A 14927-nucleotide genomic window follows, 5' to 3' on the forward strand; every position below is an offset into this window, starting at 1 on the left:
GATAGGTTGATTGCTAATTAAGATCCGAAAAGGGGTGTTAAACAAAAAACTATTTTTAAAAATGTTATTTGTCGTAAATCAAGAACCTCTGTACCAGATTATTCTTACATTAGGTGGTCTGCCTCAAAAAAAGCAACGAAATTCGTTGAGAGCCACGCTAAATATATAATATTTTTTAAAGAAATTTTAGAAAATGCGTGTGACACCGCCTCTTTTACGACGAGCAGTGTTGTACGTTTCGGAAACCCTAACGCGAAGAGATTTTCAAATATCGATAGACGCACTTTTCTTATGACTGAATATTTATGCTATTAATGGACGATACAGGTTAAGGACCACGCCCACTTTTATACAGAAGATCTTTAACAGAACTGTAGATGTATGCAAAAAGTAAAACTAGATCAATGATTTTTAGCTCTTTAAATGTTATGGTAACAATAAATTCGATAAAGTTATAATTCCCCGAATTAGGCGTATACTAACAATTTCCTAAAAACCAATTTCCAGCATTTCGGGAGCCATAACTCGAAAACGAATTCATGAAAAATTCGGCGAACATACTTTATCTCTTGTTTTATTTGTTGTGTTTAAGAAAATAAGAAAATATTTAATTCTTTTTAGCAGTTTAGTTTAATTAAGCGTCAAAAGCAGATCTTCACAAAGCTGAAGTTATAGATTAGACAGCTTTGCCCAAAAAAGTTGACGGATAATTCGGCATACCGCCGAAAGCTAATCCTCTAACAGAACGGACTCTGCTCAGCCCAATCAATCTTCAATCTCTCGTAATCTTTTATTTATATATTAATTCAGATATATATATGAAATACACGAAACCCCGCGGATTAGGTAACGAATTAAATACAATTTTCACTATACGTAGATAAGGTTAAAACATGATTAAGTTGTAATTAAAATCTAGACCTATTTAGACTTATTATAGTTAGTCCTCACACATTCAAGAAAAAATATGTTATTACTTCTAAGATTCCTGTGGGCAATCAGGAAGTAAATCCGTTCTAATAGAAAGGGAACACATACAAAGCCTTGAATGATTGTTCCATTGTGTAGCGTCTTTAAGTTAATAAGGAGGCGTCTTGAATTGTATGTAGGGATAGGACCTACAAAGTTTAAACTACGTAGGGCAAAAATTACGAAAGCCTTTTGCACTCGTTCTAGTCTCGTAACATGGTAATCGTAATATGACCTCCATATAAAAACTGAGTATTCCAGCTTGGAACGCACTAAAGAAGTATACAGAAGTTTTAAGTGCATGAGTCAGTAAAATTTGCACTGCACCGGCGAATGAAAGCAAGCATTAAATTAAATTTAGTAAATGTATGACTTATATGATTTTGAAACAAGAACTTGGACTATTTCTAAGGGGGATTCGGATTGAGAGCACATCAAAATGCATGGGAATACATGAATTACCTTACCGGATCCACCAGACTTTTGCGCTGCTAGCATCTTTTTTGTATACGGTTTCGTTTTTACTGAATCTAATGATAATGGCGCATAGTTATAGTCAAAATTAAATAGGTTTTAAATTTAGTTTCAGCTTTTTGACATAATTTGCTATGAGCTTTCTGCCGAAAAAAGCTGCAACTAAATATAAAACCTATTTTATTTTGACTATGACTATGCGGCAATGTGTTTATATGTACTATAAATTGTATGTACAGTTGATAATATTAAATTTACTTACTGTTCCACTGTTAGCTTCTAATATCACATACACCAGCAATATTATTTCCTTCTCATCTGTTCCCATTGCGGGTCCATTTTGTCCACATGTTGCAATATATAGCGAGACCAAATGTTCTGGAACCTGCATATTTGTTATTTATCCCTATTGTAACCGTTTTATCTCTTAATCAGACTATGTTCTCATTTGCATTTATTACTGTTTGAGTATGTCAAGGAAGTTAATATTATTTAATGAATTCTTTAATATGTTTTATTCCATGCATCGATGTAGTTGTGTAGAACATAATTGAATGACACCATATGCTATTCTATTATTTACTTATATGTAAGTTGCTTCGAGAGTTTGATTCTGAAAAAGGAAAATATAAAAAGTGAAGTTCATAAAATAGAAATAAATGATAGATCTGATATAATATACATCGTATACCGTTTAGGTATCCCCCCAAAGGCTAACTAAACAAAAAGTGGTATTTTTCAAAAATTCATGCGTTTTATTTGCTCAGTTAAACACAAAAATAAGTTCTTGAACTTTTTTAATTGCTTCCAATCCAATCGTTCAAGGATACTCAAATTTAATTTTAGCCGTTTCAAATCGAAAATATTTCGATGCAAGAATTTGGGCAATGGCTAATGCCAGTGGAAGATGATCAAAAAAGCATTTATTAAGACATGGGGTGTAAACTTTCAGTATGGCAAAATTCAATATCCTAAGGCTCATAAAAAGATAAAAAAAAAACACAAAGCTCTACAGATTGTGCATATGTACTCTTTTGAAATTAAAGTTTAGCCTACTTTTCCGTGCTTGATATAGCGTCGGTTATAGTTAAGACATGGTTTTCTATTAAAGTAAATTGATATGTCTTTGCGCTGCATGGAAAAATATGAGGGTATTTCTCTCACATGAGCGAAGAAATGGGAGAATTGAACTGGTTTCGTAGGATTTTTTTTTTTTTGCTTCTATGGCATCACTGGTCTAATGTCGTAAAACATTTTGCAGGCCCGCCTCCGACTCCTTTTCACTTTTTTTCTAAAAATATAAACTTATAGTCACGTCTAGGTTTGAAACAAAACCAAAAAATTTCAATCTGAAAATATTAACTTGTCTGGCTTTAAAACAAACCCCAAGAGTTTAAACTTGGTGCTGAAAATTTAAAAACAAAGAAGTAAGGACGGGACTATCTTCCGCTGTGCCGAAGACTTCATACCTTTCATGAATGGGGCTGAACAATAATCTTATCCCGTTCGTAATCTCCAAATAATCGGATGTATAAGATTAGAAATATATAGTGAACAGATGTATATACCTAAACGATTTTCAAGATAAATCTATATATATAAAAATGAATGCCATTTTTCGTTGTGATTTTATAACTCAAGAACGGGCTCACCTATCCAAACCAAATTTTTAGGCTTTGTTCTGATTATTCAGTAGATGGTTTGTGTTTTGAAATTTTAAGAATCGGATACCAGGGTCTCGAGATATAGGCCAAAACGTGGACCCGGGTAACCCTAGGATGTGTTTGTACAATATGGGTATTAAATGGAAGCTATTGATGAATGCTAATGTATAGAGTATTTTTCATGCCGCTTCGTGACCAGGGTCTCGAGATAATGACCAAAACGTGGACCCGGATAACTTTAGGATGTGTTTGTACAATATGGGTAGCAAATGGGAGCTGTTGATGATTACTATGGTATAGATTATTTTTCATGCCCCTCCGTGACTAGGGTCTCGAGATATTAGGATGTGTTTGTACAATATGGGTAGCAAATGGGAGCTGTTGATGATTGCTATAGTATAGATTATTTTTCATGCCCCTCCGTGACGGGTCTCGAGATATAGACCAAAACGTGGACCCGAATAACCCTACGATGTGTTTGAACCACATGAGTATCCATTGTAAGTTGTCGATAAATGCTAATGAAAAGAGGGCTTTTCTTTTCGCTGGGTAACTAAGGACTCGAGATAAAGACCAATTGGGAACTCGCCTTCAGGTTAAGAGATTGCATTCTTATGTACTACAACCAGTTAAAATGGTATATTCAATCACATAACAATATAATCTTTTTACCTGATGGCGCTGAAAAGCGCTCAATGTATGGTGAAATTATTTTGAAAAACACACCAAAAACCGATTTGTTTGGTCAGATTCATCCCACTTAGCCAGCGGATTATACTTTTTCATATTAACATACATACATCAATAATAGTTTAATCATTTACTAAACGATTTGTTACCTACTTAGCTAATCTCTTTCGCTCTCAAAATGTATGTACTTTCGTCTTAATTAGCTTATTTATTATTCCCACCTACAAACTTACTTGCATTATATTTATATCAACATGTATGTATGTAGCAGGCAGATCGACAAACAAAGTAGGCTTTGAAAAGACATCGAACAATATTACAGTGCATTTTTTTGCATAGAGAAATACATGAATATTTTGTATAGATAGGTATATAGGCTCTTAGCATTAAGAAAATTCAAATAAGGAGAATAAATGATATTGGAGTGTAAACATCGCTGGAGCATTTACTTTGGCCTCAACACCATTCGTTAGCAGAATAAACGAAGCAGCCCAATACGTTCAGTAGTGCCCGAAATTACCGCGGTGCAAATTATTACATAAAAATGCAAATAGTGTTTTTGTTTAATAATTATTGAAGTTTGTGTGAATTTATGAAAAGAAGAAATATAGCGCAAAGCGAATTTCCGAACAAAAAACGGTAAGATTTGAACTGTTGAAGTGAATTACACGAATGCGTGTGTGTTTCCTTATTTGAAAAAACATATGGTGTACCACTATTAATGTAGACATTTTTTTAAATTTAATTTATTCTTTTTTAATTGAAAGAAAAATGCCAGGACACACAAGAGGAAATATAGGTCACCGAACGCGTCATGCAATTGCTGCGGCATTACGAAGGCGATCACAGACTCCAGATGAACGAGCACAAGCTAATGTATCGCAACGAGAACGTAATGCACGAAATAGATCTGTTGTACCTGAAATTATGCGTGCTGCTTTTAATTACAACAGTCAGATTGCTTACAGTATGTACGGATATATTGGAATAATGGACGCAATATGTCCACATTATGATGCAGCTAAATTTCTAGGTGAAACGCCCGGCATGTGTTGTGCTAATGGCAAAGTGAGATTGCCAGCATTAGAAACTCCACCCGAACCATTGTCTTAATTAATTTTTGGGACTCCTAAACATTCGAAGCACTTTTTGAGTCATATTCAACAATACAATTCGGCATTTCAAATGACTTCTTTTGGTCCTAATAACATTATTAGAGATAATTTTATGCCGACGTTTAAGGTAAATACTTAAACAGGATTGTCCCAATCAATCTGAATCATAAAAGTATTCTATAGTTTTAAAAATTATTATGCAACATATACCTAAAATTGCATACATGTTGCAGATTCAGGGCCAAATTTATCATCAAGCTGGTTCGTTATTGAAATACCCGACGCTGATTATAAATTTTTGCAAATTTATTTTATTGGTGATAAAAATCGTGAATTAGATCAACGTTGTGCAATTGCTTTGAATACAAGACGATAAATTATGTGTGAGCTACAAAGGGTTTTCCATCAGCATAACGCATTAGTTCAATTGTTCAAAATTGCTCTCGATCGTATGCCATCTAATAATCACAAAATCGTAATAAGGGCTGATAGCACGCCTTTTGGAGAGCACGAAAGACGATTCAATGCACCGACACTTGATGAGGTTGCAATTGTAATTCTTGGAGATCAGTTTCAATCCCGTGATATTATACTTCATCGCAGAAATGAGCAATTGCAACGTGTTTCGGAACTTCATCGTAGTTACGACGCATTAAAATACCCAATATTGCATTGGAAAGGTGACGATGGCTACCATATCAATATACCAATGATTGATCCACGAACAGGTAAATAATGTGACAAATTTACTGCAATTCCTCTTATTTGCAATCTTCTGCTAACTTTCGTATCGCTAAACTGTTGAATAAATAACTCCAATATTGAATAATGTCAAAATGGCCTTTATTAAAGTACTTCACAATAACACTTATACTTTGCAACGAATAGCTTGCTTAATTAAACGAAACTGATTGATAGCTCAAATGAAACTGACTTCAAGCCTCCACTGTTGTCGCCCTTTTATACTGTCCGACCTCCTCGTTGCATATTTCTAGGCTTTTCTAATTCCAGAACTTGCTAGTTAGTTATAAATTTCTCAGCTACAACTACAGATGTATAATTTTTATAGCTTCTCTCATACCCCATGCGCTTGTATGTGTGAGCGACACTTCCCCAATCACAATTACATACCTTTAGGAGCATTTCAGATAAGATATCTGCATGTGCTTGTGCGTTGCTTCTCCGCCGCGTGCACGCGTATGTGTAGACATAATGATTAAATTATTGATGTGAATTCACGTCACTGTTTAGCATCGGCCTAGAGATGGCAGTGCCCCTTAGTGTTGTTAATATTCGTAACACTGCCCTCCACCTAAGTCTGATCGTCCCGATCAGACAAATCTCTCGATCTAAACGCTGCCAGCCTTTCCAAATGGACCACTTTCATTTTGGTTCGTGGTTTGCGGATGGTTTGTATGCGGTACACTACATCGTTGATCCGTTTTACAACCTTGTATGGGCCTTCCCAATTACACTGCAATTTCGGGGACTAACCTTTTTTACGTTGTGGGTTGTATAACAGCACCAAATCTCCTTCCTGAAAACCTTCCGAATTAATTGCTTTATCGTATCTGGCTTTCATCTTGTCACTCATAATTTTTGTTCGTTGCCTTATCAGATCATGTATTTCTCTTAGCTCTTCTTCCAAATCACCAGTGGATTTCTTGACATTTCTCTCCGCATCGGCATCTATCCCAAACTTCAAATCAGCTGGCAGTCTAAGGTCATTGCCAAAAATTACTTTTGCAGGGGTTTGGCCCGTTGTCTCATGCACTGCTGATCGGTAAGCCATCAAGAATAATGGTATGCGGCTATCCCAGTCTTTATGGAACCTGTCCACTACTTTCCTTAAGTGATCCTCCAATGTTCTATTGAATCGTTCCACCATACCATCGGACTGAGGATGCAATGCAGTTGTCCGTGTTTTTCGAATGGCCAATGATTTACATATTTCCTGGAACGCAGCTGATTCGAAATTCCTGCCTTGGTCAGAATGTAACTCCATTGGTACACCATACCTTGCAACCCAATTGTTTATAAACACTTCTGTTACTGTTGATTTGGGATTGGGTATACCTCTGGCCAATTGCTGAAATAATCCATAACTATCAGTACATATTTGTTTCCGCAGTTGCTAGTAGGAAATGGACCTGCGACATCCATAGCGATCCTTTCGGATGGCGCACCTGAGTTATATTGCTTCATCTGACCATGACTTCGGGTTTTGGGCCCTTTCGCTCTGCTGCAAACCTCGCAGTTCGCAATCCACTCAGTGACCGACTGACGGCAACCAACCCAATAGAATCTCTGTTTAATCTTCTCGAGCGTCTTCGTGATTTCAAGATGACCTCCGCTTGGACCATTATGCAGCTCGCGGAGCACGTCAGGAATATTCTTTCTGGGAACAACTATCAGTTTCTTTTTTTCTTTGACCATCCTCACTCTCCCATACTCGATGCAAGCAACCTGATATCAATTCTAAACTGCTCCACTGTGCCCAATATGACTTCGCAAAAGGACTCTCTGCTGACATCTCCTCTCAGCTTGGTCTTTCATTTTGTTCGAGCCCTTGCATAACATGTGACAGATCTGTATCTTCTAGCTGACACTTTCTTAGTTGTTCCTTGTCCCAATCATCCGTACAAGTTACAGTCATTAGCCGGACATCTATAATGTCTTCTTTAGCCTCGGCCTTTGAACAGTGCTTGCATTCCAAACTACATGGTCTTCGTGACATTGCATCGGCATTTCCATGGGTACTACCTTTTCGATGCTCAATGGAAAAGTCATAGCTTTTTAGTCGCTCGATCCACCGTGCCAATTGTCCTTCCGGATTACGGAACTGCAGAAGCCATTTCAACGCTGCGTGATCAGTCCTGACACGGAATCGCTGACCGTAGAGGAATTTGTGAAAATGTTTAATGCACTCTACCAATGCCAACAGCTCTCTCCGCGTAACGCAGTAGTTCCTCTCTGGTTTTCCTGTCCATCGACCAGTTGTGATAAAACGCCTCCTATAGCATAGCCACTCGCATCTGTATCTAGAATAAATGTTGCTCCTGGAATCGGATATGCTAACATTGGGGCAGTGCACAAACGCTCCTTCAATGTTTGGAAAGCCACTTCTTGCTCCTTCTTCCATTCAAAAGCTTTATTTTTTCCTTTGAACTCATGGAGGCTATCGGCTACGCTGGAAAAATTTGGTACAAATCGGCGGTAATATGTGCACAGCCCAAGGAAACTTCTCAATTCATGTAGGTTCTGTGGTCTTGGCCAATCTTTTACAGCCTCTATCTTTTCGTTCGCAGTGCAGATGGCTTCTGTCGTTACCTTGTGACCCCAATAATTTACTTCCTTTTTAAACAGCGCACACTTTTTGGGACTTAACTTCAGACCAGCGCTAGCTATTCTCTGGAAAACTTCCTCCAAGTTCTTAAGATGCTCATCAAAGTTCTTGCCCAATACGATGATGTCGTCCAGGTACACCAGGCATGTTTTCCAATGTAGTCCTTTCAGTACCTGGGCCATGAGTCTCTCAAAAGTAGCTGGTGCATTCAAAATCCAAAAGGCATGACTGTAAATTTCCAAAGACCATCACCGACACTGAAGGCTGTTTTCTCTTTATCTTCCTCCTTCACCTCAATTTGTCAGTAGCCGCTTTTCAAGTCCAGTGTGGAAAACCATGTCGCACCAGATAGCAAGTCCAGAGTGTCGTCAATTCTTGGCAATGAGTAACTATCCTTTTTCGTAACGTCACTCAACTTCCGGTAGTCCACGCAAAACCTCATTTTTCCATCCTTCTTCTTTACAAGTCCTACCGGTGAGATCCATGGACTAGCTGATGGTTCGATGACGCCGCTGTCGCTCATTTCTTGCATGATTTGACTCACAACTTCCCGCTTTGCCAGTGGAACACTACGTGGAGCTTGACGGATCGGCCTCGCATATCCAGTGTTAATTTGATGTTTCACAACGTTGGTGCGGCCTGGTTTGGAACCATCCTGGTCAAATATGTTCGCGTACTTTAGGACCAGTTGTTTTGCCTTACTCTGATAGGCTTCCTCTAGCCCTTGCGTCCATGCCGTGATGTCATTTGAAAGATCAGTATTACTAGATGAAACGTGTTCCTGGAGCTGTTCACAGTTAATAACTACTTCAGCCTCTTGGCATCTTCCCAAAATAGCTCCTTTGGTCAGTTCGAGTGGTGAATTGAACTCATTGAGTACTCCTACCGGAATACGTCCATCGTATTTTCTCATAGCCAGGGTTTTTCCCACAAGTATGTTCAGTGCTGATTTGTATGCTGCTTCGACAACCCACAATTTGTTTGTCCCACAATCTCCATCAACCTTTGCCCAGATGACTGCTTCGGATTTTGGTGGTATATGCTGACTCTCTTCCACCAGCACTCGTTTACTGCTGTAGCCTCTCTCGTAGCCGAAATTAAGTGGCACATTCATGTTCTTATATCGCATCGTCTTGCTTTGCATATCGATCTTGATGCCTTGGTCTATTAAGAAGTCCACTCCAATTACGATTTCATCAACAATCTCTGCCACTATAAAATTGTGTAGTACCGTGACGTTCCCAATTGCTACTTCATATGCTACTTCTCCAATTACCTGGGTGTCCTCCCCCGTGGCTGTACGTAATCTTGCTCCAAGCAATGGTTTTATCTTTTTGTTGACTAAATCTCATCAAATGATGGAATGGGATGCACCCGTATCTACAGTCAGCAAACGTTCCTTTCCATCCACATGTCCTCCGACAGTAAGATTGCTTGACCTTCTTCCAATTTGCGAAATAGAGATTATGGAGCATCCAATTGAGGGAGCCAGCTGTCGCCCCTTGCGGCTAAATCGCTTTAGTTTAACGATTGAGTGGATTTGGAGATTTGCTCGTCTCCTTCAGCTCTGCGTTTACGGCCACCCACATTGCTGGAATTGTTAGGATGTGTACTGCAATAACGTGCAATGTGCCCTGGCTTCCCACATTTAAAGCATTTGACGGCACCATCGTTTTTCTGCTGCGTTCCTTTTAATGCTTCCAAAATTGTATCCGGCTGGGTGGCCTTTCCACTTCCACGCGATGAGCTTTGTATGCGGGCTTACTCAAAAGTGACACTGTTTCCTGAGTCAGTGCATGGGATACCGTTTCTGCGAATGTGGGTTTTGGGTTTGCTACGAAGAGTGCAGCAACTTTATCTTCAGCATTCCAGTTGGAATGACATGTGGGTGGATATTTTTGATGATATTTAGGACATTTGTGCCGATGTTGCAGCCAATATAATGTTCAGGTCTGTGTTCGCCATTGTCTGCGGTGTTTCTTCCATTTTTGTTGTTTCCTCGCCATCAAGATGAAAGTCATACTCTTCCACGTCAATTCCTTCTAATTCCATTGCCTGTCGTAGTCGTTCCTGAAGTGCTAGTTTAATGCCGGTTGTATTCAACCTACGGCTCTCCAACTCCTTCTTCAGTTGCTGGATCTTCAATTCACTTAACTTTGGCATGCCCAAGTTGTATTCGAAGTCTTCGGAATTTATTCAACAATTCCTCTTCTGACACCAATTGTAACGAATTTACTGCAATTCCCCTTATTTGCAATCTTCTGCTTACGTTCGTATCGCTAAACTGTTGAATAAATAACTCCAATATTGAATAATGGAAAATGGCCTTTACTAAAGTACTTCACAATAACACCAATACTTTGCAACGAATAGCTTGCTTAATTAAACCAAACTGATTGATAGCTCAAATGAAACTGACTTCTCGCCTCCACTGTTGTCGCCCTTTTATACTGCCCGACCTCCTCGTTGCATATTTCTAGGCTTTTCTAATTCCAGAACTTACTAGTTAGTTATAAATTTCTCAGCTACAACTACAGATGTATAATTTTTATAGCTTCTCTCATACCCCATGCCCTTGTATGTGTGAGCGGCACTTCCCCAATCACAATTGCATACCTTTAGGAGCATTTCAGATAAGATATCTGCATGTGCTTGTACGATGCTTCCCCGCCGCGTGCACGCCTATGTGTAGACATAATGATTGAATTATTGATGTGCATACACGTCACTGTTTAGCATCGGCCTAGAGATGGCAGTGCCCCTTAGTGTTGCTAATATTCGTAACAATAATATTTTCAGAGTGTTGACATTTCATCCTTTGTATAAATTTCTTGAATCACATTTTGCACTTATTTTCAGGTCTACATGTACAGAAAAAAGTTAGTGCCATGAATTTTTATTCATATCGATTGATGGTTCGTCCACAAGAACAAAATTATATCTTGAGATGTGGTAAACTATATCATCAGTACATCGCTGATATGTATGCCAAAATAAAAACAGAACGTCTTAATTTTATTCGTTTCAACCAAGCAAAATTAAGATCTGAACAATACATTCATTTGCTAGATGCGATAGCGAATGATGCTAATATTAATGACATCGGACGTTTAAATATATTGCCATCTTCGTATATTGGTAGCCCACGGATTATGAACGAATATGCACAATGTGTTGTGTACGAAAATACGGTCGACCGGATCTGTTCATTACATTTACATGTAATCCGCAGTGGGATGACATCAAAAACAATTTATTTGCAGGACAGTCGACAACCGATTGTCATGACATTACTGCACGTGTTTATCGGCAAAAATGTAAAGCACTTATGGATTTAATTGTGAAATTATATGTATTTGGGGCGGTGCGTTGCCATATGTACTCCGTCGAATGGCAGAAAAGGGGATAGCCGCACGCACATATACTAATTTGGCTGGTACATAAAATAACTCCGGATCAAATCGATAACCTGAAATTCCTTATCACACTGCTGATCCTGAGTTATTTCAAGTTAGGAAGGGGGGGGGGGGGGTTCCCCCGAAATGTCGAGAAATTTTATTTTTCAAATACTTTACAGAACAAAAATGAAATATCCAAAGAAAAAAAATATTCAAATGTTCAATAATTAAAGTATTTGAAAAATAAAATTTTGTATGGAAAATCTTCAAGTCCAAGGTGTGCAAATGAAAATATCTAGCATAAATACTGCGGGCCATTTTTTCTCAACGGAATAGCATAGAGAGTAAAATTTTGCGTATGTGCTTTTCCTTGCGTGCAAAAATGTGCTCAAGAACAATTTTTTTGCACGGTTATTGCAACAGTTTTAAAAATAGAAATTTATTTCACAGAAATAAAAAATGTGCTCTTAAAGAGATTTTAATTACAAGCAAATTGGTGTTTGAATTGTCGGTAAAAGTCTAGTTGAGAGTCGACTGCTAATACGCTACCAAAAATATCGAGAGAGGTGTCAAAAGACGCGTATTGAACTCGACAATAATAATGTGAAAAATAAACTCAATCCAGTAAAAAAAAAATAACATAACATACATATATTTTTCAATTCACATTGTCAGTTTTATTTCATATAAAATAAGATTTACTGGAGCACTTACATAAATGTTAGATTTCATTGTTTGATTTGCTTACATTAACTTTTTCTAAGTATGTACATTTTAAGAGCTTGAATCAGCTAAGGAAAACCTCCCGTGCTTTTTGGTCTGCGAATATGGAAATTACCGATTCAAAACTAATGCTGCGAGCAAGGCTGGACTCCAACGCCAATGTTCCAAGGCTTGTCAAGCGATTTTGGCTCATAGTAGAACGTAAAAAATTGTTCACGCGAGACAAACGACTAAAAGAACGCTCCCCTTCAGCCACACTGACTGGAAGTGTGCAAAATATTCTTAATGCTATGCAGATGTTCGGAAATAATACTTCCATCTTCAAGTCAGGATTTGTTCAGAAGTTGAAATGGTGGCAGCGAATCACATCCCAAATTTGCTAAGTGGATGGCTTGAGATGAATGATTTCATCTATTAGATCCGTAGAAATATCGATACCATAAATCGTGCAGAATACCGCTGCTTTTCTCTGAGCTCTTCTTCCGTCAGATCCTGATACTTCCACAAAAAAAATAAATTTAATCGCAATGTCATTTACGGCTTCGAAACGTCTTGTCATGTTGCCAATCAAGCAGTCCAAAAGAATGTAAAAAACTTGCTGTTTGAATTGAGTTTCGTAATCACACTCAGGTGATTCGCCAGATAATGGCGCTTCCTTATCTGACTTATTTTCTCTGCGAAGGTATTCACAACTCCTATACTCCCTGCCAGAACCTTACATACTTGAAGTATGATCGACCGTTGATCCCTGAACTTCTTCAACTCATCAATCAGGCTACGTATATTTTCTGTTTCCACGCCCAGTGTGGCATTTCTAGCTTGCAGTACCAGATTTCGATGGTTGATTACCTTCAACACTTTGAGCCAAATGGAGGCTAAAAGGATGCACTCAAATTTCCCCATATATGCTTCATACCTTCCAAATCCGTTACTGTTTCTGAACTCAGATTCAAAAGCTTGATTTCATCAATAGCTTTCTTGGGGTATGTGAGTTGCGAAAGGTTTCACACTATCCACACGAGCAGACCATCGTGTTTGTGACATGCTGTTCAAGGAGCAATTCGTTTTTTCCTTGAGAATTTCCCATCTCTGAGGGCTTGCGCTAAAGATATTATACAATTTCTGCGCAATACCGAAAAATGTGATGACTTCTGCACAACATTCAGCAGCTTGCACTCCACATAAATTTAAACTATGCGAGGTAAAAGGTGCAGATATTGCCAGGGAGTTATCTCTCAGGATATGACTCTGCGTTCCTTTGTAATGACCGCTCATATTACTGCCATTATCATACCCTTGCCCACGGCAGTCATCCAGTGGAATATTGTGCTTTTTTAGAGTGCTGCGAATCAGCTCAGCGATAGCTTCTCCTGTTTTTGCGTTACAGTCGACAAACTCTAAGAAGCGTTCTTGGATTTTCCATTTTCCGGAGTCCCTGTCTAATAAAACATAACGCAATATAAAAACAGTCTGCTCAATATGCGCCGAATAAGGGGTTGCATCCTCTATTACTGTGTAATACTTGACGGACTTTCTCTCGCCTTCTATCTTTCTAATTACTTGACTTGCACAGATTTCTATGAACTCGTTTTGTCTTCCATCAGACAAATAATGTGCTTGGAGACGATTCTTTTTTGTTTGAGATTACCTCACCTTCTCCAAATGTTCATGCAATAGGGGGTCATAATTGCTGATCAGTTCCAAAATACTCCATCGAGCTGCTTCATTTTTAAGGGCTTCCGCTAAGAGAAAATCCACTGAACTTGCATTTCGAATTCTCATTTCATATTGGAGCCACTCTGTATAGCAAGTTTTATGATTTTGACTATTTTCATGTTCAGGAATTTTGTCGTGTGACCTCTTCCAACCTTTTTCTTTAGAATAACCTGAAGATTTTGTCAAAACTGATCGGGTATTTTCGGAAATTTTGCTGAAAAGCCGGAACGGAAAACAAAAAAGCGCTTTTGTTGCACTCCAAATGAGCCAATCACGCTTTACTTTTTCTCCGTTTTTTTTAGAGTAGTATGGAGTGTGATTTGAAGGAAATGGCGACCACTTAAGTCGTTGGGAAGTCGAAATAAAATGTGATTTTAAGTTAGTTGAATTATTTTTGACAGATAGCGCTAAAAAAATTGTGTCAAAAACGTTTATCTAACTTAAAATCATCCCTCTCCGCGGCCCTGAAAGTATTTAAAAACAGAATACATACATACTTTCGAAAATACTTCCAAACCGAAAGCTTACATTTTGGTATTATTAAGCGCTGTACGCAGATCAAAAAACATTCAAGAAAAATTTTGCATTTTTCTTGAGCATGAAAATAGCAGCAGGCACAACATTTTGGCATTTCACGATGCATGGCAATTTATACATGAATAGCGCTCGAAAAAATTTCAAAGACGTAAACAAGGAACAGCAGTTCATGGGCATCCTGGCATTTTCCAAACAGACGCAGTACAAACAGAGACAGTACATCCAAACAATGTTGAGTGTTTTCATTTGAGATTGTTATTAGTTAACGTGAATGGCCCAAAATCATTTCAAGAAT

General features: G+C 38.2%; 1 protein-coding gene across 12 annotated transcripts in view; it reads right to left on the bottom strand.

Annotated features, from left to right (window-relative positions):
• Positions 1-14927, bottom strand: part of LOC137244201 (RNA-binding protein fusilli-like) — a 166191-nt gene that overhangs the window by 87974 nt on the left and 63290 nt on the right. For all 12 annotated transcript variants that reach the window (XM_067772865.1, XM_067772863.1, XM_067772862.1 and 9 more), the window contains exon 3: positions 1706-2056. In XM_067772865.1, the coding sequence (XP_067628966.1) occupies positions 1706-1834 (129 nt within the window). In that variant the 5' untranslated portion in view covers positions 1835-2056. The remainder of the gene's footprint in view (positions 1-1705; positions 2057-14927) is intronic.

The sequence above is a fragment of the Eurosta solidaginis genome, chromosome 3, assembly GCF_040869045.1.
Source record: "Eurosta solidaginis isolate ZX-2024a chromosome 3, ASM4086904v1, whole genome shotgun sequence".
Taxonomy (NCBI): Eukaryota; Metazoa; Arthropoda; class Insecta; order Diptera; family Tephritidae; genus Eurosta; species Eurosta solidaginis.